This window comes from Nelumbo lutea, chromosome 3 (assembly GCF_056320005.1).
Source record: "Nelumbo lutea isolate HS-2025 chromosome 3, American lotus-T2T, whole genome shotgun sequence".
Taxonomy (NCBI): domain Eukaryota; kingdom Viridiplantae; phylum Streptophyta; class Magnoliopsida; order Proteales; family Nelumbonaceae; genus Nelumbo; species Nelumbo lutea.
This window is the reverse complement of record NC_142686.1, coordinates 15,284,375-15,311,035: the sequence shown is the minus strand read 5'-3', so window position 1 is coordinate 15,311,035 and position 26,661 is coordinate 15,284,375. Positions and strand designations below refer to the sequence as shown.

At 40.6% G+C, this 26,661-nt stretch overlaps 1 protein-coding gene across 1 annotated transcript; it reads right to left on the bottom strand.

Annotated features, from left to right (window-relative positions):
* Positions 1-343: 343 nt before the first annotated feature.
* LOC148863137 (myb-related protein 306-like) lies at positions 344-2,309 on the bottom strand. Its single transcript, XM_088974741.1, has 3 exons — positions 1,846-2,309; positions 1,505-1,634; positions 344-1,333 (listed from the first exon to the last, which is right to left on the bottom strand). The coding sequence occupies exons 1-3, from the start codon at positions 1,976-1,978 to the stop codon at positions 604-606; spliced, it is 993 nt and encodes a 330-aa protein (XP_088830867.1). The 5' UTR covers positions 1,979-2,309; the 3' UTR covers positions 344-603.
* Positions 2,310-26,661: the final 24,352 nt, after the last annotated feature.

Sequence of the window (26,661 nt, the reverse complement as noted above, 5' to 3'; positions counted from 1 at the left end):
AATGGTTATTTACTGAAGTTACGATCATCTTTCAGTTTTGAAAACAGAAAAAAAAAAAAAAAAGTAAAGGTAATCAATTATCAATATTCAATAGAGGATAGTAAATTGCTTCATGCAATGCACAGAGATACAATGTAATTATGATATAAATGAAAGAAGTTTTTTTTTTTGTGAGAAATTAATAAATTAATAAATTAATAAATAAATAAACATCATCATAAGTTCCGAATAGGGATTTATATAAGCATCAGAAACAAAATCTCATTTTCAATTCTAGATATGCACAGAACAAGGTGCAAAAACTACACTTTAAAGCCTACTTACAAAGAAGTACGATTACACATATATAAAGCCTTCTTAGCGGACTAGTTAGAAACTTATTCAATAAATTCATACATTAAAATATTTAATTTATATAGTCGTTTGTAATTTACACTTCTCTAGCATTGGGTGGGTGGCTGATTTCTTTCAGATCGGGCTACAGGGGAATTCAATGTTTAATGTTCAAGACCCAGACAAAAAAAAAGAGAAAAAAAAAAAAAAAAGAAAGAAAGAAAATAACAGAAAGATCCCCAGCAGCCCCCAAAAAGGGAGTAGAGTTCCTTAGAACAGCTCATCAGTTTCATCTAGTGAAATCCCAATCAGGTCTTCTTGGCCTTGAGTCATACCTTCATCAAGCAACCATTTCTCAAGCATTGAAAGAGGGGCTTGGGCTTCCAACTTGGGCTTACTTTCATCTTGGAGTAGGCTGGTCTCTTGTGCAAAATTCGCTGCCTCATCTAGCGATGTTGATTGAGAGACATCAGGCGTAGAAGAGTCGAAATCTAACAGCGATTCAAAGGCATCAGGTGATAAATCGTCAGTATGGTTGGCTGCACATGCACTTGTGCCCTGGCTAGAAGTAGAATCAGTTCCAACCGTCATATTGATAGAATTCTGAGTGGTCTCAGGGGTTGATCCACCAGATTTCGATGAATTTCTCGTCCAACCTTCAAGTAACCTTGAGATATTCTCCGTGCTTGATGCATAAGTAGATGCTTGGTTTGGCCTCGTCCAGGAGAAGTAGCTATCGTAGGGCTTCAAGTCGCACAGACTGTTTGGTTTCTCCAAGGACAAGGCCTCGCATAGAGCACGCTTGGCCATGTGGATATCAGTTTGAAGCCTCCTCTCCCACTGACCTTTTAACATGGTCTGGGAACCTGAGAACCCATCTTTGGTATGCCCATCAAAGCCCGTTTGAAGCTTCTTGAGCTTCTTCTTCAAATGGGTATTCCAGTAATTCTTGATATCGTTATCTGTTCTTTGAGGGAGATAGGAAGCTATGGCAGCCCATCTGCACCAAAATCACAGGCTCATTAATATACTAAGCCAAAGCCTCTCCAAATACAGACACATCACTGCATCAAGATAAACAAAATAGAAAAAATCTGATATTATAGATGCCCATGTTCATATTGAATCTGGAATATGGGCAAGAGAGAGAGAGAGAGAGGGGTGGGTTTACCTATTTCCCAAAAGAGCTTGAAGGTGGATTATCATCTTCTCTTCTTGTTCAGTAAAGTTACCACGTTTGATCCCCGGCCTAAGGTAATTAGTCCATCTAAGCCTGCAACTCTTGCTGCATCTAAGCAAACCTGTCCAAACCCACAAGGAAAATAGTGTTAAAAAAACAGGTAGTATAAATATTCATCAAAGCAACCTGTACTTTCAATTTTTCACACAACCAAGAAGCCATTATGGACCTGTACTGTCTTAAATACAGTATACTTCATCGATAAGAGCAACCTAATTTAAGCAAAGAGATGAAACTAAGATCTGAAAACAGAAACAAAAGAGAAAACTTACCAGTATTGGTAGGAACAGCCCTCCAATTTCCAGGACCATGTTCTTGAATGTAAGAGACAAGGATGATATCTTCTTCTGGAGTCCAAGGTCCTTTCTTAATACCGATTTTATCACAGCAAGGTGGTCTACCCATACCGCCAAGTTGGTGTGTTTGTCTCCAACTTTCTTTGGTGATGCCAACAAGAGAGTCTATTCTACTCTCCTCTATCTTCTTCTCCTGCGTTGTGTTTATCTTAGCTTGTTTGTTGTTGGATTGCTGAGACAAGCGTCCAAGGCAATGGTTTCTGGGTCCATATTTATAGAAGAGACTAAAGGGTCGCGTACGCTGACCCTAAAGCGGCAAAAGGTTTCCCTTAAGAGTCAAAAGATGCCAGCCAGAGCATTTACTCATGCCCTTGCAAAAGTCAGCTGTGCCAAGCCTTCTTTGCCTTACAAAACCGCGTGGCATTCAATGTGGTTGCACCGGGAAACCCTAATAGCGTTTACTTGTTGTTTCAAACCTCAATCCCATAATTTTTACCTTAATTTCAAAAAATAAAAAATAAAAACGTAAGTTAGTAACATCCATCACGATCTATTAATAACTTCTTCTGGTAATGAAGTTAAGTTAGCTCGGCATCTCTTACATACTCCCAGGGTCTCAGTGAAAGTACTCCCAAGGTATTCAACCTCCAAACCTCGTGATGCGTGTATGAAGTATGATGATGAGGGTCTCCAATTTGACTAGGTTTTTCTGTGTCCTTTTTTTTTTTCTTCTTTTTAAACATAAAATATATATAGTCTGTCCTCCATTAATAATTAGAAGCAAGAAAGCAGGACTGATAAACCCTAATAAATCGAGATACGGTGATGTAAAGAAAGGGAGATAACAACTAACTTTGGCACGATGACCCAACAAATTTCAAGTTCTAAAAGCTGAGTTTTGCTTTTGCATCGGCGGCCGGTTCTTATTTCTCAAAATTATTATCTACAAGAGAAGAGTTAGAAAATCTATCAAAGATCCATCATCTATAAAGATTATACCATTAACTTGCAATCCCTTTCCATGCATTTAAAGTCTGCTCCGGCCATGTGATCACGATTAGGTTCACGTTATATTCGACGTGGCATAAATCATAAAGCCATTCTCCCAAGCTATCCACAAGTAGTCATCCCATGCAACCAGTGCCATGGAAAGAGACTGCCCTTCTCTAATTACCGGGGCGGCCGGAGACCGACCGGCCTCCCTTCACTTGGGAAACGACGCTTTGTAGTCATGAGCAGTCACCAGTGCTTTGCTATTTACTCACTATTACAAGCGTGGAGACAAGAACAAATATTAATTTGAACAGTGTTACCTAATATGTGGGCTTTTGGAAATGTTAACATCATGTTTAACTTTTGTCATTTTGTGCTTAATTTCTATTGTGGTTTGGACCAGCTTTTTTAATAGGGTGGTCAAAGAATGTTATCAAAGGAAAAATGGGTATGTGAAGATATCTAATTTAATGGTTAATTAAAAACAAGTACATCGCTTTGTTTTGTTTTCAGAAAAAAAATGGTTTAAATATGGAAATGGGCATGATAAGATTTCATTAAACTAAACCTTGATTTCTCTGGTAAGATGTTATTGTTCAGCAACCAAGGCTTTAACTATAAGGTTGCTGATGATGTAATTTGTGCAAGCAAGCTTATTGAAAGAGTAGAAACCTTTTAGTGGTTATCAAGTGACATTTCTTGTGATCTTTTTTTTTTTTCATCTGTAGAGTTGGACTTGGGATTGAGACGGCAACTTAGATCTTCCAAGTATGTCACTCTTCTTTTGTACTCTTCAGGTGTGAAATAGTTTATGTGGGTCGTCCTATAAAAAGAGAAAGAAACAACGTTTATCTGTGTGACGGTGTGTGGATGAGAGAGAGAGAGAGGACTTTTAGTCATTTATGTGGAAGTGCTACAAGACAAAATGTGATATTAGCTAGCATGGAGTTAGAAGTCGGCAGTTGGCTTTTGATTTCACATTTCCTCATGCGCGATGTGGCGATTCATGGTGGATTGGACGGTCTTTGAGGGCTCTATACGACCATCAAAAATATGTGTGAACTGTTGAACTGTGGAGTGTGGACCTCCTCAGCCTCACAAACACAATCACATAGACAGAGAGAGAGAGAGAGAGAGAGGTCTCATTCATTCATATCCATGAACACTATATGTATGGACAATTTTCATCAATTTAAACCAGAGACAAAAAAACATACTGATCAATACTGCATACCATGGAAAACCTACGTATCCGCGGCTTTGATCCCATGCGACCATATCGACTACTGATACTGAGTACTGCCTAATAAGGGCCCGCAGATTGGGTTGGGTTCAATTATGAGATCGGTGGTTTAAACGTTAAATACTAAAATAAATATATAAAAGATTCCTCTCCTTCTGGCTTCTGGAATCAAGATCTAGAGAGGAATCCGACCAATGTATTTTTAGCATTACTGGCCCTACCCCATGCTTCTTTTAAATCTAGTTTTCATAGTCATAGGTGCAATGTATATATACTTGTAATTGGATAAATTAATAGATAAAACAAAGATGCAGAAAACAGAGTTGCATTGGGTGGATTAATAGATGCATATTACAAATGTGGATACGTAACAAATGGAAGCGAGTGGTTTTTGGTTGATGGATGGGACTTCAACCCGCATCCGATCCAACTCACCCATCCACATTTTAATCTACCCTATGACGTCGTATATGACATATGATTATCTCATTCGTTGATAATCATACTATAGTTATTGAAGTAAACTCAGTAGTACCTCAGCTGTCTAAGTAAATGTGATCGAGCTGCAAGAAGAATAAATAGTGTTCGGGTTGCTTGACCCAGGATAGATACTCTAATGCTTAAGTCAGTAAAGAGTTTTGAGTGAGTTAAAAAAAGTGAGAGAGTTAGAGATAAACTACTAAACTGTAAAAGTTAAATCTTGTGTATCTTTTATGTGAAAGGGAATGTCTTTATATAAGTAAGTTGTCGTGAGGCTCACAAAACACATCCAAGATCCCCAGCCCATCTAATTCGGAGGTGGTTTCATATTTGAAGGTAGGCTCTGCATAAGCGGGTAGTGTTTATCCAATCATGCCCGAAGTGGACAGATAACCGGCTTTTCTTGGTCTCGAGAAAGTCGAAGATGATAGTCTATTAAGGAGAAAGCCACCCGGCACGTCTGGCAGGTCGCTAATCGAAGTTGGGTTAGGTCAACAAAGACAAGTCGTCCTTTATGCTAACCTAATGTCTTACCATGCCACTTGCAATTCAGCCCACCGAGGTGGTGCCGAAATTGACAAAGCAGGTGTGAGGTGTTCGAAGCACTTCCAAAACTTGTTCACATAGGATATGTCACACAGCTATTACGTACTTATTCATTGTGCTTACATAACGTGCCTACTACATTCAGACCCATTCTGAAATATTATACAACTGTTATAAGATTCTACATGTCATCACGTCATTAGAGGGCCAAATCACCCCTATCAATACCCATTTGATTCTTTTAATTTTCTTTGATCCACTTGAAAAAATATAATATATCTTGTATCAATGTGGATGTAGTGGAGACTGAAGACGGATTGCTTCAGTTGTTGGACTCTTTTAATACGAGTTTTGACTTTTTCTTGTTTTTCTTCTTCTACTTCTTGTTTTAGGGTTTTTCTTGGTTACTTCATGCTCATCAAATTTATTGGCTGCACTGATAAGTGAAAACATGAACCTTCCAGAAACTGTGAGCCTGCCTGTGACATAACGTCAATGCTCGCGTCACTTAGCCATTTGTTCATCTTGCCCACATTTATAACACACTATGTGAGACGTGAGACCCCATCTTACATTCCATTCTTTCTTGGCTTTTGCGGTTTGGCCTACCAACAATTATATAAAATCTCTCTCTCTCTCTCCTCGTAGCTACTACTATTCCTACTTGACCCCTTGACGATGACGAGCGATTCGATTACCAGAAACCAGAAACCTCAGACATACCGGTTCAACCATCCAACTCAATCCAGGGATGAAAGCATGGGCTAACAGAATTTCATTTTCTTTCTCTTTTTTTATAGGTGACGAACTAGAAAAGACTTTTTCGTAAATGGGCTCAAATTTAAATAATGGCCCAAGCGGCCTAACCAGCTGTCATACACATGGGTAGACAATTAACAGCGGAGTCACGTGTGGATACGGTGGCAACCACGTGGACCTACACGTGGTAAGATGGTATGCATGGTCAAGAGTATCACAACTGGCAGTACACACAATATCACATTTAAGACGCACCACTGGTTAATGAAGAGACATGTCGATCAAGTAACCCATGATTCGGCTTATTGATTTCTTAATAGAGCCCATTCCAAAAAAAAAGTAAAAGGTTTTTTTTTTTTTACTCCCTCCCTCCCCGACACTCTCTATGGACTTGGGCCCACTATAACCATTAGTCATCGTAGGGGAATAAGACGAAGTCAGGCCCAAGACTTGAAGCCTGCTTTGTCTGTACTCTTCTCATTTATGAACACCAATCAAGGATGAGATTAAAAAAAAAAAACAATGAAAGATGAGAGGAGTATTTGCCACGTGACAACCAACAATTAATGTAGTCCCCACAGTCCGACAGATAAATGAATGTGCTGTGACCCTTTCGTTAGACATAACTTGTGAGACGGTGCCTTCGGGGATGTTTGTTTTGCAACTTCGAAAGTCAAAGATATCTCGAAACGCATTTACTGTGGAAGCACACTCAAAAGGATGCACTACTTTCTACTTAGCTTAGAATTAGATTGGAAATATCACAGCCTAGACTCATAGTATTGTTACATACTAGGAGAATAATTATGTGATGGGCCTGATAATTAGAAAAGAAAAGCTATTTTGTGGGCATAAGATCCATTAATTTTCAACGGGCCGCACCTTTCCCCACCACATACAAATGGACACATCCAATATTTATGGTGAAATCAAGGGGATATCTAGGAGCAGTGGCAACACCAAACTCCCAAGGATGGCACCGTCAAATGGGCCCCCATCAACAGCAAGTTTATTTCTCTTTGCTGACCATTAGTGGTCTGAACCCAGTATTTACTTTCCTCTGATCTTTTACCACTTGCTAACCTTTAGAATTTGAATTCGCATCTGCGCACCACAGCACATCGCAATCATATATTGGGTGCATCTCCCGAAGACAATTATGAGAGATGTTCTTAATATAAGCTGAGATGTGTATGTGAGAAAGCACAGATGCAAATTCTTAAAATTTAGATACTAGATATGGAATTTCAGGTATCATACATGATTTCTTTGGTCTGATACTCCCGACTTTTTAAGGTTTGTGGTGCTTATTGAGATGTAATTTTTTTTTTTTTTATGAACGAATTTTGCTTACAAGCTTAACATAAATGAAGAGATTGTTATAATAATAATAATAATTCCTTTTATCAAGCATTTAGAATGACAAAAAGTTTATTCCATTTATAGGTGGCTCAACTGGCATTTGCTCACTCATTCCAGCAGAGACTTTAGGATCTAATTCCACTACCACCAGGGTTGGGCCATGGGTATGGGGATGCTCCGATAGCCTACCTCCGTTGTGTGCCCTAATGTTGCATTTGGTTGTAAATTTTCACTAATGCAAAACTTTGATGGTGCAAATGATTTAGTGCAAATTCTGAATTTTTTTGTTTCAAATTCTATTTTGTTTTATTTGAATGCAATACAAATGAAGTAAAACCTAAAACAAAATTAAATTAAAATTTATATTCTTTTCATTTACATTCCCATATATTTATATTAGTGTAAATAAAATTATACAGAATCAAACACAAACACAGCCTAAAGAACAGAGAGAGGGGGGGTAAAAATTCCTAGTAATTCGCTAAAAATTCTAATTGATTGGTCACAACTTACAAGTTGTTCTAATATCATAACATATGACATCAAGTATGTACTTTTTTCTTCATGTGAAATTGTGAGAGGAATGAATCCCGCGGAATCTTAACTCTTAAGAAAATATCGCTATCGTCATGAAATAAAGCGAATTCTTGGTCGCTTCTTCAGATAGCAAATGTATGTAGGTTCTATTGGAGGGTAAAACTCGGATGGGCCTGTCTAGAGAGTGGTTTCCTATCCAAATCAGCCGCATTCCTCAACGTGGATAAACAGATTGAGTTATCTAACAAGGAAAAGAGGAGTTCACATCTCCTCCCCATTAGGGGCCGCCTCGCAACGTCTCACATCACATCCCCGCCATGTATTGGGAACATCGGTTCTGGTAATATCATCGGAAGATGTTTCCAATATACAATGGGGATGTGATCTTGGAAAAAAGAGAGATCAGTTTCATTGAGGGCAAGCCTGTGCTCAGACCATCCCAACAGTTTCCTTGCAATTTATATCTAGAATATCTTTCTATGAAATAAAGCATATAAATACAGAAATATTCTCAATGCAAAACTATAAAATCTGTTAAAAGCCAAACTCAAAAAAAAAAGAGTGATATGGACACTTCTACTTTTGATAAACTGACATATTTTGAACATGAAAAGTGGAAAAAGTTAAAGAAGTGAAGTAATCAAATAAAATTAGGATTTACTAGATAAATTGGGATTTGCTTCTCACAAAGCGTATCTCACAGGCACATTCCACTCTATATTAAGAACATCTCTCCATACATGAATAATAAATACAAATACGGAATATATTTCCAATGTACAGCTAAGACATACTGTAAGGTGAGTGTGAGGCGCTTTGTATTAGGAGCGTATCCGGACTCTTACCAGGCACTTGGGTTCGGGGTTCTTCTCAAATTAGTGCCCACTGATATGGGAAAAATACAGTTGAAAACTCTTGGGACGATTCATCGTTCATGGCAAATTAAATTTATAGGATTGAATCGGAATGCTGCCAATCGTCAATCGCCATCAAACTCAAAACTATAATTACATTCCAAATTAACGCCCTAGACTTAAAGAACACAACAAAGTGAACGGCGATAATTAGAGGGGGCAGCAAACATAATTAATAGTTCAATGGGTCTGGACCCGCAACAAGTATTTTTTTTTTAATTCTCTGGGAATGATGAACGAAGTAGATGGTATAAACCGAAAACACGTACTTTTTATACTACATTGAACACATCTTGTTTAGAATATCTCTGATGCTTGAAAGTTATTATACTCTGTTTCGCCGAAACGTTCTATGCAGGAAAACAAGAGAATGATAGTTCGGTGAATTTTAATGAATATCAACCGAGGGCAGTAACTTAATATATAGTGTATGAGGCGATGCCAGAGGTCCTAAGAGTTTATCTCAAAGGTGATGGCTCTTGACAAATAAATTAGCAGAGGGTTCTAAAGGGTTGGACCAAACAAAAAAGAGGCTTAGAGCTTGAGTTACAATGTTCTTACTTTAACGTGGGAGTCTTTTTTTTTATAGTTGGAATTGCCTAAAAGGAGGAATGGTTGGGAGCAGGTGGCAGCGGTTGGCAATGGTTGGGGATGGATGGTCAGGGTGCGTCCAGTCAACGCCGCATGTCTGGATCCGTGGGATGGTCGGGATGGATTCGGCCAATGCCACATGTTAAGATCTGCAGGTCGGTCAGACACCCTTACATCACTTGCCCCCCACTCTCAAGGCCGTAGCGGCCAAGGTCGGTTGGAGGGTTGTGTCGAGGCCTTGGCTTCGATTGAAGAGAGTATAGTACATTCGCATGGAAGTGTTGGCCTCAACTACAGAGATCTTCTCGACGGTTGTGTAGCAATTGCTCCGCTGTTCACCCTTTGCGTCAATAAACCATGGCCTGTGCAGGCATAGGCCATCTGCAGCCATTGTCTATGCCTCGCATGGGCATTGATGCCACCCGTTGTATGTCGGTATGCACAATGGGCATCGTAATATCTGTACGCAGGACGAGCGTTGGGGATAACTAGATGAAGTCGTGTATGAGACGATGCAAGGGTCTGGTTCGACATGTCCTTGAGCCGAAGTCGATAGGCAAATCGATCCATCTCTTGGCATCATTTCGTCTCTCGAGCTCGGGGCCACGTGGAGCCCGTCGATTTGGGTGGTCAAGTTAGCAAGTCTATGGCCATTAGATCAATTGAATATGGCCTGTACATTTTTCCTTAAATAGGGAGGCTAGTTGAGCAACCCTCCACCATTTTCTTGAAACCTTCTGCCTTGGAGCTATTGAGGACACCTCGGCTATCAATAACCAATCCCTTAGACCTTCTTTGATTAACATCTTTAGGTAATGAATTCTTGCTTCCAGCATGTTAGTCTCGGATTCTGGTTGTAAGGCATATAACCTTCCAAATTATAGTACTCCTAGAAGCACTCCTAGAAGTGATGGGAGTGATAGTAGTGAATCCGAGAACTCAGATGTCTAGCATCCAAGTGTTGAGGGAGAGGATCGTGTCTTACAAGGCCAAGCATGACCAATATAGTGCAGGCTCTACCAATGAAAGTACCGGTTATGCTCTTGGGCACTCTGATGTGGTGGATGTGGAAGAGGTTGAGGAACCCCCAGTCAAGGAACAAGTTGAGGTTGAGTGTCGAGGCGTAACACTAAAGCATTATCCTCACTCTGACTTAGACAACACTCTCGGCAAGGGGCTAGTTAGCATGTTAGCCAAGAGGTACTACATTCTGGGGGACTATAGGGTTAAAAGTCCCCGACATGGGTGATAGGTCGTGGCTTGCTCCTAAAGGGGAAGTGTGCATCCACGAGCATTACCTTCACTTTGGGGTGTGCTTTCCCTTGCACCCCCTCATTCCCAAGATCCATAACCATTATAACCTCACCCTTAGCCAGCTCACTCCCAATGTCGTTAGGACAATAGTGGTCGTAGTGGTGATGGATCATCTCCGATAGGTGTCAGTGACGCTAAACATATTTCGGTGTCTATTTGCACTGAGGAAGCATCCTGACGGGGATGGATTGTGGTACTTCCAAAACTGACGGGGAAGGGTGGTGGACAACCCATCGTATATCCACAACTAGAAGAAGAAATTCTTCTTCATTAGTTGCCCCCAAGGTTAATCCTTTTGATTCAACTAGGGGAACCCAGACACAATGGCCGAGAGAATTACCCTACACAACAGCAATGAGGAGAAGGTCATGATGAATTGGCTTCAACTAGGTGGGACAATTCATGCCAGATCCTTGGTGAAGGAGGAGGCCTTGGTGATGGCCGGCCTTAGTCCTGCCACCCTTGGTATGGATGCTCTCATTGTTTTCTAGTTGTGAAATTCATTAAGTTTTGTTGGCACTCTTTTGACCCACTTGCTTCTCTTGTTCATTGAAATAGAGGACAATAGGAAGGTGAAACTTCCGGAGGCGGCGTCTAAGAGAGCCACTAGGAAGGGAGTTGTCGGGAGCACACCTCGGCATCCACCAGAGGAGGGCGCTGCAAGACAACGGGTTGAGGCCGAGACGGCCCGTAAGAAGACACGAGTGTAGAAGCGCCCTATAGAAACAACCCAAGACCCTCAGTCCAAAAGACTTCAGCTGCACGAACAACGCCGGCCCAAGGGGACCTCAGGTGGGTCACATCAGAGAAGCCTCGATTGTCTGATTCCCATGAGAACAAGCTGCTCAATGCTCATTAGATCTTCCGGCCGACATGGAGTGTCCGAAAGGGGGACCCCTTGTTGGTTCTTGGCATCGTTCGACAGCTTGCGGTCGGCATGGTCCTTCTTGGGGACCACCAGTCCTAGACGCAATATTCCGTGTATTCAGTCTGAGACACACTTTTGGACAAGGTTGCTGAGGTATGCATACACTTCTTCAGGTTCGTTGTGTCACCAAGGTCTTTTTGGTGGCATGTAACTGACGATTTTCTTTTTTCATGTGCAGATGGTCTCTTTCTTGGTCGGCCTTTGTGATAAGGTCGAGGTGTTGATCCAATAGCTTTGGCGGTCGTAAGAGGTGATTAAGCGCCTAAAGCAGCAAGTGGATGATGCATAGTCAGGTCGGGAGGTGGCCGAGGGCCAAGCATGCAACAAGCACGAGCATCGTAATAAAGGTCGAGATGGCAAATAATCGAGAGCTCGTGAAGGAGCTAAAGTCCTCCATGGTGTCAATGGAGCTGTAGTTGGAGGAGTTGACCACAAAGGCAGTCAAAAAATATAAAAGCTCAAAGGGATTTGACCACCTTTGCCTCCCAAGCTTACTTAGAGGGCGTCGACAACTACAAGGCCTAGGTGACGAACTTGCTTCCTAGCTTCAACATCAGCCAATTGGATCCATTCCCCACTGAAACTTAGCAGATAGTGGACATACTATGGATGGAGGAGAACCCAACCGTCAGTGCCAGTGCCTAGGTTGCCACTCAGATTGGAGGAGCCAATAAATTTTTTATTGTCTTCTTTTGTTTGGGCCTACATGCCCTTAAAACTTGTACTTATTTATTTATTTTTGTAAGGGGTTGATGTCTTCCCCATAAGAGGCCTTTTTTTGTAAAGACACTTGAGTTAAAATGCAACTTAAGATTCTTGCCAAAAGATGTTCTCCCTTTCTTCTTTTCTCTTCTTTGTTTTGTGCACGGGGCCAATGCCTCCCCCGAAGAGACATCTTTGTAAAGAAACTTGCTATCATTTAGTAAACTAATTCTTTATTTCAAAATGTTCTTTACTTAGCCTTTCATGATGACGTTTTGTATTAGAGTCATTTAGGCCGATATCGACACCACAAGCAATTTAGTAACAGCTATCAAAGTCTTGGAACTCTTTACCTTAGTGAAAATTTGGGAAATTGATTGTGACTGAGGCCGACATCATGTCTAGTGCATCATTGCAAAAAGACTTTGTGATCGAGATTACGAGTGGTTGCCTTAGTGGGGAAGTGTGTCTTTCGTCATGTGATTTATTAAGTAATTGGCTGGCGTCAACTCTTTGGCCTCTAAAGTCTTGCTTCTTTAAGGGTCTTTGAGGCCAAGACCAAGGTCGTGGCCTAGTTTATCAACAGGTCCTAGAAGTTCTTGCCTTAGTCACAGAAGGTCAAAAGGCAATTAAGAGTATGACTCGCAAAGTATCGTATGCCTTGAGACCAACATCCGGTTCAAGCATATAACCTTAAGAAAGGTTGCATGCCACAGTAGATAAGACAAGGGGTCCTGGTAGTTGGAGGGAACGAGAACGTTTACACAAAGAAAGACCCGACGTGAGAGGAACTTGCACTCTTCATTTAGAATTTTCTACTAAGGTATTTATAATTTTATTGATAGTACATTCGAAGATTCTTAGAGTTCCAGTGTGAGGCACCGGTCTTCCACCCATATACTCTAGTTGAAAGGTATTGAGTCTTACTACTTGCTTGATTTTGTAGGGACCTTCCCAGTTTGAGCCAAGCTTTCCGATGTCGGACTGAGGAACCAAGACTTTTCTAAGGATGAGGTCACCTCCTTAAAGTGACACTCTCCAACTCGAGAGTTGTAGTATCTTGCAACTCTTTGTTGGTATGCCACAACCCTGATTTGGGCTTGTTCTCAGACACCTTCCAATAGGTTGAGGTTGTTCCTCAACTCATCACTATTCTTGGCTTCCTGATATGCCTCGGTCCGAAGCGTCGACTGGACGAGCTCTGCTTGGATGACAGCTTCTATCCCATATGTCAAGTTGAAAGGGGTTTCACCCATGGCAATCCGAGGTGTCGTTCGATATGCTTAGAGAATATTGTATAGTTCGTCTGCTCAAAGCCCTTTGGCTTTGTTTAATCTTGCCTTCAGTCCATCTAGGGTTATCCTATTGGGGACCTCAACTAGCCCGTAAGTTTGAGGGTATCCAACCGAGTTGAACTGCTACTTTATCCCTAGGCTTCCACACCATTCTCTGGATTTGGTATCGTTGAACTGTCTATCATTGTCGGTGACGAGCATGTAGGGGATGCCAAACCGACAGATAATAATCTTCCAGGAGAAGCTCTAAATTGTCTTGTCTATAATTGTTGCCAAGGCCTCGGCTTCGACCCAGTTGGTGAAGTAGTTCACTGCCACGACAAAGTATCTCATGTTCCACATGGTTGGGGCGAAAGGTCCAAGGAGGTCCATACCCCATTTTGAAAAGGGTTAGGGGCTGCTGAGGGCCGAGAGGGTTGTTGCAGGCCAATGAAGGATGTTGGAGTGCCTTTGGCATCGGTCACACTTTTGTACCAACTCAATAGTGTCATTTTCGATGGTCGGCCAAAAGTATCCCTAACTAAGTGCTTTCTATGCCAAGGCCCTACCCCCTAAATGATTGTCACAGATGCCTTCATGGATTTCTCTTAGCACATACTTGCCCTCTTCCAAGTGGAGGCATATAAGATAGGGAAGGGTGAAGGATCTTTTGTACAACCTACTCTCAACTGTAGTGTACTATGCTTACTATTGACGGACTCTCCTTGCCTCATTTTTGTCAAATGACAATTGCTCATGTTGCAAGTAGGTGAGAATGTGATCCATCAAGCAAGGCTCAGCTTGGACGGGGTACACTTTCCTCTCTTTGATGCTAGGATGTGTCGAGTTCTCGATGTGCACAGTACGGCCACAGGCCAATCCCGAGTAGCTTGCAAGTTTTGATAGGGCGTCGGCTCTTGTATTCTCAACCCGTGGGACCTAGTATAGAGTGAGGTATCAGAAGTGGTCGTTTAGCTCTCGCACTTTGTTTAAGTATCTGTCGATATTTGTGTTTAAGTAGGTGTTGTTAGGGATAGCAATTGCCCTCGTAAAATTGGGGCCCGCCCTAAATGGGGCAGGTTTTCCTCGACCCTGAACGGGGACGGGGCAGGGATGGAGAAAATACTTTTTCCCTGAACCGGGGATGGGGCGAGGTATTAGAAGTAGTCCTTGGTGTCCTGGTTGGTGCCATGGTGGTACTTGAAGTACTTCTTAGGGTTCCCTCTTCTCAGGCTTCCTCTTCAACTTGGCCGCCACTTCATGAATTCCTCCTTCCCTACTTGCATCAGTATGTGCATTCGAGAGGAGCTTAGTGGCATGTACTTATTGAAGGAAGTGGCTAGCGGCTTCTTCTCTCCTTTGTTGGTGGGACCATCGTCGTAGCCATCCCTATCCTTCCTCTTCTTGTCACTGAGCCATTATTTGGCTTTGGCTTCCGACTCTTGGAGGCATTTGTTGGTTTCGGCCTCCTCAGCGACGATGTACTTCTGAACATTCTTCAAGAACTTGACTTTAACCTTAGGTGGAGCCTTGAAAATGGACCAAATGAGTGGTCCAAGCCAAAGGCCACTGATGGCCACGTGCATGGAGACCAAGGGGTCCAGGTCCTTGACCTCGAGTTCTTCCTAGTTGAACCTTTTTATGTATGCCCGAAGACTCTCCTTGTGCTTCTATTTGAAGGACATCAGGGAGATGACGGTTTTCTGAATCTGCCGGCTACTCATAAAGTGACCTAGGAAGAGGTCTACAAATTGTTCCCAAGATGCGATGGGGTGTGGAGGCAGCATAGAGAACCATCGACATGTTGCTCCCTTGAATGTGTCTTGGAAGGCCCGACACATGTGGGCACTGGAGTATCCATGTAGGAGCATGAGGGCCCGGAAGTTTTCTAAGTGGTCCTCGAGGTCTGTACTCCCATCGCAGGTCTCCAACATTGAGGCCTTGAATTTTAGCAGGAGGGGTTCAGAGAGGATGGAATCTACGAACGTCTCCATTCGGATGGAAGAGGTTAAGCAACTAGTGGAGGCATCACCCTGGCCCTCCTTCACTTGCCCAAGCTGATCTTGAAGGGCATCAATCTACGCTTGAATATCTCTGAGGTGTTGGTCGACGTATGGCATCGTTGCTTCAGCCTAGTCCTGGTTCTCTTTCACACAGAACAGGTCGGCCCCATTCCTAGAGTGCTCGAACATCGGCACATCCTAAGCCTTATGGGCACGACAACCATTGAGGAGGTCGTGAAGGTCAGAAACTGATAGGGGAGAGGTGTGGTGTTGGCCCCCCACCCTTGGGGGGACTGTAGTGGCCTGAGCACCTGTCGTCATCCTGATAGGTCATCGCGCGATGGTGTTGAAGACCAAGGTTCTTGTGCTTAGTGTGGGACCCCACAAGGTCAGCCCCTCAGCTGGAGAGTCGAGGGGTCTTGGAACGAGATTTGCCATCCCTTCGGCTACTGTTGTCTGACTTCAAGGGGTAGGCTCTCTCTAGGTTGCTTAAGCGCTAGCTTAGTGGAGTATGGGCGAATTTCCCACTGTGTTGTCCACGGCTTCCGGTGGGACGACCACCCTATGGGTGGCTTCCTGTTGGACGCCCTATGTTGTTCCAATTGCTAGGTCAAGTTGTTCAGCCTATTCAGTACCAACTTGAACTAGTCAATCGTGACTAAGTTTCGGACGTTAGGGATGAGGTCTTGCTTGTCAGCCATTTCAGGGACACTAGTTGATTAAATTAGGTTTGTTTCTTTAAGGGAAAGTTTTGAAGATGTCCCCATATATGGTGCCAATTGTTGCTACCAAATATCGAGCTGAGGGTAGCAACGTAATTTCTAGCGTTTGAGGCCGACGGGTCCAACCTGCTAAGAGAAAGAAAGAAGATGTCAGAGGCTCTGAGAATTATCACAGGGGTGAAGGCTCCAACAGTCAAGTTAGTAGAGGGCTCTAAGGGGTCGGATCAAGCAAGAGATGAGGCTTAGAGCTTGAGTTCCATTGTCCTTAACTCAATGTGGGAGCCCCTTTTTATAGTCGGAGTTGCCTGAAAGGAGAAATGGATGGGAGCAGGTGGTTGGTGATGGATGGACAAGATGCGTCCAACCAATACCACATGTTTGAATCCATAGGATGGCCGGAATTGATTCGACTAACGCCATGTGTCAACAACTGCAGGTCGGCCAGATACCTTACCTCATTATGATATCGATTCATTGGTTATAAGATTGTATGTATTATGTCCCTCATTACAATATGCATTTCAAGGTTTGTAAATATTTACCACATGGTAAATTGTGATAACCTAGATAGTGGCAATTGACTCACTTGATAAGGCATTGCCTCTCTAGTTAGTTGCAGTGGAGAATTATGCGCCTTGTTCTTTTAGTCGGTTTTCAACCTCGGAAACAGATATCATTTTCTTGGAAAACGATGTTACATCAATACGACATAGGAGATTTGATGCTTAGATAAATGACATTTGTTTGATTGTGCATTTAAAAAAAAAAAAAACATTTTTTCAAACTATGTCTTAAAAAATAGGAAAAATGTTATCCGGTAAAACGCTCTAATTTGCATTTTTCTCATTCTTACCATTCTTATACCATTTCTAGCAGTGGTTTACTAATGTGGCATTCAAAATCCCTAGGTGGCAACAACAATCCCAAAAAAAAATATGTTGTTTTCCCATCAAATCTTATACCAATGCACAATGACACTTAAGAAATAGCATCGGTTCTAAGCAAAATTTTTCAGACGTTAGGTTTTTCTTTTAATACCTCTTGTTTTTCAAAATTTAGACATCAAACCTAACAACATTCTTATTATTTGTCCCAAAAATACCTTTTACACATTTTATTCATTATTTATTATTAATAGCATAATTCTTAATATTAATTGTGTCCTGAAAATAATGATTAATATCAACTTAATTATTATACATGTTAATTAAAGTTAAAATAAATATCTATTCTTATAATTTAGTTGAAGCTCATGTTTTTCTAGAAGGTATTAAGTTTGCTTCAGAATTAGGTACGTTGCTTATTGGAGGGGATGTGCAAAAGGTTGTCCATCTCTTGTTGAACCCGGATGTTGAGGTTATTACTTGGCACTTACATTATGCAATAGCTGAATGCAAGAGACTTTTGCAGAGCTTTACTTCTCATTCTATCACCTTGAATCCTTGATTCATCATATATATACAGGTAACATGATTTCTCATGTAATTACAAAAAAAGGCTTGTGTTTTACCAGAACTTGCACTTGGTCTATGCCCCCCGGCCCCGATCGATTTCCTTGTACCTGTTCCGTTGAAAGATGCTTCTCAATGAATTAGCCAATGGTTTTTTTTTTCCTCAAAAAAGAAAAGAAAAAAAAAAAAAAGCCTAGAGCTTCTTTGCTGTTGCATACATTACATCCATTCATGCCCATCAGGGTAGATGAGTAGAGCGTAGAGAGATACACTCGATGCCCTTCCCCATATACAGTACGTAGTACTGTTGCTGTTGGCAGGTTGGAGTTTGGAGCCTGCTGGGCCACCATGCATGGTGCTCATCGGCCACCCCATCCCCATAAGCCCTGCCACTCTCCTAGCTTGTCCCCACTGTCATCGTTGCACACATCAGTTGTTAGAATTCAAGGAAAAAGGAGACCACACTACTCTACTGCACCACCGATCGGTCGCCATCTCTCATTCAAAGTATCAAAAAGGTCACATGGGCTGTCTCGTCGTCGGCCCTCAAACCCTTAACCCCTTGGATTGAGACGTATATATATATATATAGGAGATGTTTGTAGGACTTACCAATACAATTAGGAGGGCTTCAGCTAGCGTTGATTGAGCTTGTGTAGACATATAACTTGTGAAATATACAATGTTACTATTTGCTCATATATCTACCCTTTCGTACACTACAGTGAGTAGTGAATGTAAATTATGAAATTATTTAGTCCAGTAGTTTATTTGTTTCGTTTCTGTTTGTCTATTCTTGTTGTTTAGTCCAATCGATTTTGTGCTTAATTTCTGTTTGCTTGTCCTTGCTGTGAGTCTCTTGACTGTACTATGACCATTTTTTTTTTATTAATCAATTAATGTACACCTTAGTACAATATGTCAATATTTTGGATTACTATGACACCCCTTGAAACTTCAAAACTAAGCTGGGTGGGTCTTGGGAGTTCAGAGGTGTCACAACAAGATATGGACCTTCTTATGAGCATAGATTTTGGGAATAAAGGGACACTTCCGGTTCCAACAGACTAACCCACCACAATCACAGTTATCACATCTGTTAATTTAATTAGCTCTTGATTTTAACTTTGTTGCATCTACGGGTGAACATGCGTTAGTTCAGTTTCAGTTTTAAGGCAAAACGTAAAACTCACCTTGTAGGAATTAGTTCCAAGTTTTAGAAATCGGAACCAATCCTCTCAAGATAGGTTCCAATGTTGGTTTTGGCCTTGGAGTTCCACAGGTTCTTTACCCCCTCAAAAAAATGGAATTTTTTTTTAAATGAAAATGTTTTTTTTTTAATTTGATTTTAATTCAAAATATAGTTCAAAATTTATCAGTATAATTTAAAAATTGTAAATATTACCTTTAACATTATTTATTATATATATTCAAATATTAAATTAAAAAAAGAATAATTGAACCACTTAAGTGATTCAGTGGTAAAGTGAGACTGTGGTCTTTGTGACTATGAGTTATTTGGGTTCAAATCTTCACATTTTCAAAAAAATTTGGGATTTATTTAAGGCAATTTCAGTTCCAATTCCCATTCAGTTCTAATAGAACCTACCCACTTGCTCACATCTTATTGTATCATATCCTCCAATTTTCCATGCATCCACTATGAATTTAGGGTTTAATGCTTGATGCATCCTTCCTAAAGTAAATTCATTAGACTAATTTACACTTTAACTCAAATTCTGTGATAGTCCCATAATATAGAAGCTGTTTGGTTTTACATGGGATTTATCTTGAAAAACAAGAAAAATGATTTAAATATTCTTTTTTTTTTTTTTGACAGTTAGGCACCATTAGGTGCAAGGGTGGAGCCAAGTATTTTGGTGGGGCTGTTTGGCCCCATAAACTTAATTTTTTGTTAAAACCATCATTTATATAAATAATAAGTGGAAGTTGAGTTAAAAATGTAGTAAAGTGGGTCCTTGCCCGCCCTCCAAAACTTCAACTAAAGCTATGTTCGTTTTTTGGTAAGTTAATTATCCGGGTAAATGCAATTATTTATGTAAGTTTTTCGTAGGAATCACTTACCCAGGTAAGTACATTTACCTATATTCTTTTATTTCCCAAGTAAATAAGGCAATGGCCATTTTAACCATAAAAACACATTATTAAAAATGGGCATTTTTGTCTCATTCAAGTGTCAGCAACTTCCCCCCAAGTTGGAAAGTTATTTATTCACGTAGAAGATGGGTGACACTTACCCAGTAAAACAAACTTTCCCTCGTCCCCACACTAATATAAAAAAATAAATAAATAAAGATGAAGTTCCTGGTCAATGAGAACCAAAATCCCATTGTCCAACTTTCCCCCCTTTCAAAATCTAAAAAAAAAGGCCCTTTAAGTGTTAAGAAAAATTCTCTAACGTTCCTCCAACTCTCAAAATTAAAAAGTTTTTTGTTTATTTCTTCTTAAAAATAAAATCTTTAATATACACAAACTTTCCCAAGCTCATTTCTCATATTTCATTTTGTTTGTTTAACACGAAAACTTATGATTCAGCACCATTGGTTAGATGCATAAGCTAAATAATAAATAAATTCTTTAATATCGAAAAAAACATTAAAATGAAGCTTTTTAAATAATAAACTTCTTTACCACATACCATTTTCAGATTAAATGCTGATGCTGGTTTGACAACGAAATAACACCATTTTTCAAATAAACGGCAACCTAACCGAACAGGAGAACACCATCATTCACAATAACCCACAAGATTTATAGTTTGATGGAATAAGAAAGAGGGTATGATGACACCGATACATGGTCCCCAAGTACGGATGAGATGTGTGAATTCACAAGTTTGAAACTGTTTGGTATTCAGTCTTAGGGTCTTGTCAATTGTCACAAGACTTGCATTTAAAAGTAGAGACTACAGACAGAGAGCATCCTGGGTGAGGGATTGTGTAAACAAACAACACGTGGCGTGGCAAAAGCAAGAGCGGTGATTCGATGATTCGGTGAAGATGAAGACGACGACACTCGTGCTTTCCAAATTTAAAGGGATGTCATGGATCCCCATCCAGACTTATACCACCCCCTCACTGTACTCTCCAATCTCCATGTGGGGTGATAGACTGATCAAACCATAACCCAAATCAATTTTAGTACAATGCTGACGATCGACGAATGAATTTATTTGTTTTGTGTGTAGGTATGTATGTGTTAGATTAGAAATTTCCTTGGTAGCTAGCACGCCATCGCCATGCCTTATCAATTCCAATTTCTAAACACTTACACCTCGTCTCGTACTATCCTTAGTTTTTTATTCATTGAAATTGAAATATGAATCCCGATTAGCTGAACGCGCTTTGAAATAGATGGAGCCTACAGTGAGAGGTATTATAATTGTCAACAACGGATTCTTTATTGAGCGTTTAATGGATTAGGATTAAAAAAAGGGGGTTCTTAGTTTTTACTGACATTTGAACCCTTTTTTTTACACGTGGAATTCGCATGTACCGACATGTCTATGAAGCTGACGTGGTGTGTTGTGATTGAACCAGTATTAGAACTTAGAAGCGGGGTCTCCTGTATCCTTAACCCGTATTAGAACTTGGGAGTAGAGTGGGACGACCCATCACGTGATATTGCCGTTATGATCACTGTGATTCATGCAGACAGGTGTCCCCTTATTATCAAATTTAAGCGTTTTTTTTTTTTACGGTTGGATTGGAATATCCTCTCTCTCTCTCTCTTTCCCTATGTGGATTTGAGTTGTGATATATTACGGATCTTCTTCTTTCCAAATCAAGAACTGAGACGAAGACCTCTTATCGCTCATCCCAATGGAGTTGTGGCCTGATCAAGGGTGAATTGGCACAAATTAGCAAAAAGGGGATGCGTGGGTGTGATCTGATCGAGGGGTGACAATTCATCCAAGTGAACCCAGTTCGTTCCGAACTCGGGTATTTAGCCACCTTGGCCCAAAACCCACCTTGGTGTAAAGGTACTTCGACACCCGATCCAGTTCGGGACTAAAGAATCGAAGTTCTAGCTCGGAGCTAACGAGCTGAAACGCTATATAACCGACTCCAAAGGATTCCCCAATAGATCCCAAACTTCTCGAGATCACGATGAACCAACAGATCCCGAGTTTCTCGAGATCACGATGAGATCTCGTTCTGACTCCGCCTAAATCAAAGGTAAACGATAAACCTTATCAACATATTACTCTCCTTCTAAAGCGGAACAAACCTTATCTCCACAGTCCAGAGATCCTGGAGCTCTTTCGTAAGGCCTACGACTACTCCAATATATAAAGACATGAAACTTTAAGGCAAAAGTACGTGTGATTATTCTACTCACTAGCACTCAAGCTCTCAAGCATTCAACTCGCACACACAGCACAAGTACTGACTTAAGCATCGGAGCGACCTTGCCGGGTTAACTACCCCGGGTTCTCTAATTCACTATTTTGCAAACCGGTCCAGCTCATCGCCCAGTTGGAGTTCAAATCGCCTTCCAACTAGGAGTAGTCAGATCGCGCACCATCATGGCCCAAAGGAGCCCACTGTCTTTTTATGCAAATTTCAACTTAACAATATCTACAAACAAATAACAATATGGCAAACTAAAAGTCTACAACCCCCTAGCATGTTGTTCAGTATCTTCCTTCTTGGCATTAACAATTGGGATCTGCTCCTCACAGCCATATTTCACCTGAGACCGGATTTGCTCCTCACACCCAGTGCCTTACAGGCACCTTACACGCAAATCCTATCATGTATTGGGAACACCTCCCGTACTTATTGGTTATTATTCATGGGAGATGCTCCCAATGCATGGTGGATGTAGCTGTAAGGCGCCGATTTGTAAGGAGCATCCCATCACATTTCACTCTATATTGAGACATCTTTCTATGAATAATAAATATAAGTACAGAAGATGTTCCATATGAACGAACAGAATATGGTGTAAGATCGTTCTGAGGCGCATTCTGTGAAGAACAGATCTGGACACTAGCATTAACCTCACTAGATCGGATTCAATTCTCTGTATTTGTATGCTTTTCTTCATGGAAAGATGTTTCCGATGCAAGTCTCCAAGGGACTATGAGGATGGTGAGAACACGATCTTGTGAGGATCGAATCCGATTTCTAATGTCACTCCGTGTTGAAAATTTGCAGCTTCAACCTCACCTCAAAGGCACAAACAATTCTCACAAACCGTGAGAGGTTAAAAGTTAAAACTGCGCGGTTTTAGACGGTTGGACACATTCAGTAATGGGCTCACTTGGCCCAGCTAAAAATGCCATCTCCGCTCTGGTCTTCCCTAGACACAAGGCCCAATTTGTCTGGTGGATTATGGCAGAGGCAGACGTTTCATGCTCTTGCTCAACTGTAAAAAATGATCCAACTCGACGTCGCCTGAGAACAGGAAGCAGGGAGGGAATCACACCACCAAATTAGTCGAACTCAATCCCTTTATTTTAATTTTTATCTATTGTTATTATTATTAAAACCATCAGCTCTAAAGATTGGCCGGTAAATTATTGACCAAGCTCTAGAGATTGGCTATAACTAAACAAAGAATCTGATAAAGCTAAGTTTTGTCATGCAGCTTGGGGCCAATTGGGCCGAAATCCTCAATAAAATGTCCAGCCCATTTAAGCTGCCATACTAGCCAATCAAGGTTTCAAAGTGAGCAGAGCATTAGATCCCTTTGGCCTTTGCTTCCATCAAGCATTTATAATGGTTTGATGTATGAGGCAAATATAAAGGTGTCAAATATATCCTTTTTATTAGGATTTAGGAGGATGGCAGTTTTGTGGATGCTGGGAAGGGCTGCTTTTGGAGTTGTTATCAGAGACAACCTGGGGTGCTGCAAAGCACTGTGTTTTGGCCCTGTTTCAGCTCAGTCCCCTCTTCAAGTTGAAGCTTTTACTTGCCTCAATGGAATCCTTCTTGTTAGGGTAGGTAGAGGCCCTTTTGTGATCGAAAATGACGACAAAGTGTTGATGCAAGCACTAGCCTTTAAAGACCTAAGAGGTTCTCAGGATGCTTTCTTTTTCTTAAAGACATTTTTTAGACATTTCCTTTTCTTTCTCGGGTAGGGACAGCAATTTGCCAGCCCATAACCAGATACAGGGGTCTTTTTAGATGCTATGCCGATCTGGCTTGTGGACTTGGTGGACTTCCAACCTGGCTAAATGTCCCGACAACAAACTGCAGCAGCACATTGGGAATGTTTCCCTTGTGATTCATGGGCAGATGCTCCTAATGTGCAGCGACTGGTTAGGGACATTATTGGTAGCTGATCCAAACGATTCCACAAAATCATGGAAATGATTTTGTCTATTTCACAAATGAGAAAAATCTATGAAAAGTGCTTTGACCAATCAAAATCCACTTGGGAATTTTGATAAATACCGTTTAATTAATCGACATTGGTTGATTGGTTACAAGTTTTTCAGATATATAATATAGTGGAACCCTCCTTCATTCACCAATAAATCAGATGGGTGCGGTTGCTGATAGAACCTCAAAATAACATGGCTTACCCAAGGAAACCCACATGCTTCAGCCTTCAGCCATCATGGCTCGATTGATACAAAACATACAAATCTCATCTAATGAATTTGGACCAACTTTGAACATTCTGAAAAAACCTACAAACCTTCTATGCAACACTATGATTTATTGACCCCTTTGACCCACCATCTCAGCTTTCCACCTCTTTGGCCAGTTTGCAGTTGACATGCCTAGATTGGCAACTTCTCCTCCAAAGCTGAAAAGAGTTTTCAAGACTAATGCAAGCGCGTGAGCGCAGGAATTCTTTCTAGGCATTTCACTTGTAAGAAAGCAGCTGCTACATAGCATGCCCCTTTCTTTTTTGTCATTGCAAATATGCTCTCAATCATACTGGGATTGAAGAGCTTTCTCTCATTGATCACAAGTACATTTTACGTACTGGAAGAAGAATGACCAATGGAAAATACTTCCTCTCAAATCTATTAAGCACTTGTTTGGTTCATGGGAATAAGGGTCTAGAATCGGAACCAGTCATTCCAATTCCAACTGTTTGACTGGGCAGAATTAGAATCATATTCTTATTCCTGTTGGAATGGCATTCCCCATTTGAGAGAATGGCCATTTCCTTGCCTTCTCTTGGGAATGAAGTCTCATTCCATCTTATTCTAATTCTGATTTCAATTCTTGTCTGAACTCTGAACCAAACAAATTACGGGAGTAGATCATTTTGATTCCAGTTCCAAGTGCAAACCAAACAAACCCTAAAATAATTTTTCCAAAAGCTGAACACACAGAATAAGAGAGAGAGAGAGAGAGAGAGAGAGAACAAATCCCCAACTACAAGAATATAAGATCCATAATAAAAAAAAAAAAAAGTTAAGAATCTAAAAACATTTTAAAAATTCCAACCTACACTAAGCTAGGTGTAATAAGTTCTTTTCAAACTCTCATATCTAGTTACAACAAAAATTTACTTCTCCCCCCAAATCTATGCATTGGAAAATATTTGAATATTTCCGGCAAAGATTCCAAGAACTCTTATCAGTTAAAGGATCCTAAAGTGAGGAAAATCAAATAGACTCAATAGGATGCCAAAGGAATCCATATTATCAAAATTGGAATAGATGTCTTCAGATCTAAGTATGAACCTTTCTCTAAAGCCTAAAGCCTAGGTAGTCAACAAGAGTATTTTTTCTGATGAAATCTTTTACAGATACCAAAGGTGTTTTCTTCTGGAATAAAATAGTCGTTGGTATATCTCTTAGCTATAGTGCAACTGAGTCAAATTTCTCAGGTATTTGGATGACAATAATTGAATATTGAAAAGAAATGTTATCATACTCTGCTTGGGTATCACTTTCACCGGCTAAAACACGTCAGCCTATAAGTTTTCGTGTCAAACAGAGTTAACTACTTGTTTTATAGACCTGTAAAGAAATCCCCTGGACGAAATAGATTGGTCATAGATGGATAGCAGCCCATGCTATAGACACCTGATGGGCAAAAACAATTTATTAAAGATGCTGACATGGGAGCCTTCAAATAGACACCTGATGCATTTGAAGGTTGATAACTACCTGATCAACTAAGTGACTAACAACTAAATGCCATTCTTTGTCTATTGACTATCCAAACAAAGTGTAACAATTCAGAATAAGGATCAACTTCTCAAGTTGGTTTTAGTCCATTAGATAGATGATCAAAACAGTGTAAATCATGTTTCTTCTCCACTACATATCTACCACATCTCCAATCCTATGGCCACATGTACTCTTCTTTCTTTCTTTCCATCCCCCCTCACCCCCACCTCCTTCAGCATGGGAAGAAATGGGATAATCTGGTAATGGATAAGAGATATCAGCATTAACATTTCAAAACCACCCCATAAATCATCCTTCAAAGTCAGGAGATATAGTGGCCATGTTAGCTTGATAGCCTGATTTCTTCATGTTGGAATCTTACCATCCTAGGTTAGTGCAGTGTAAGCAATTGCTAATGGTTTCAATTAATTCCTTTTGGCATCATGAAAATCTGTAGTTGCTGCATGTCTTTCTCTGAATACTATTAACTCATCTGTTACATGGACAAGTATACATAAGTGACAAACTAGTGTAGTTACTTTTGCTTGGTTGTTTGTTTTTTCTTCTTTTTCTTTTCTCTTGGGGAAAAGGGTTAGAAGAAGAAACTACTTATGCGAGACAAGTTACTTAGAAAGATGACAACAAGGCACTAACATGCATTAACAGCAACATAAGATGTATAAAAAGGGAAAAAGGTAAAAAAAAAAAATTACATTTTGCCAAACCAATGGCAAACATTTCCTCTTGTCTAAAGGTGAAAGGACATAGATAAAATAGGGATACAACTACAATAGGATATGATGTACAAGGAAATTACAGGTTATCTAAATTCTATTAAGGCCATGTTTGGGAGTGCTTAAGTTAAA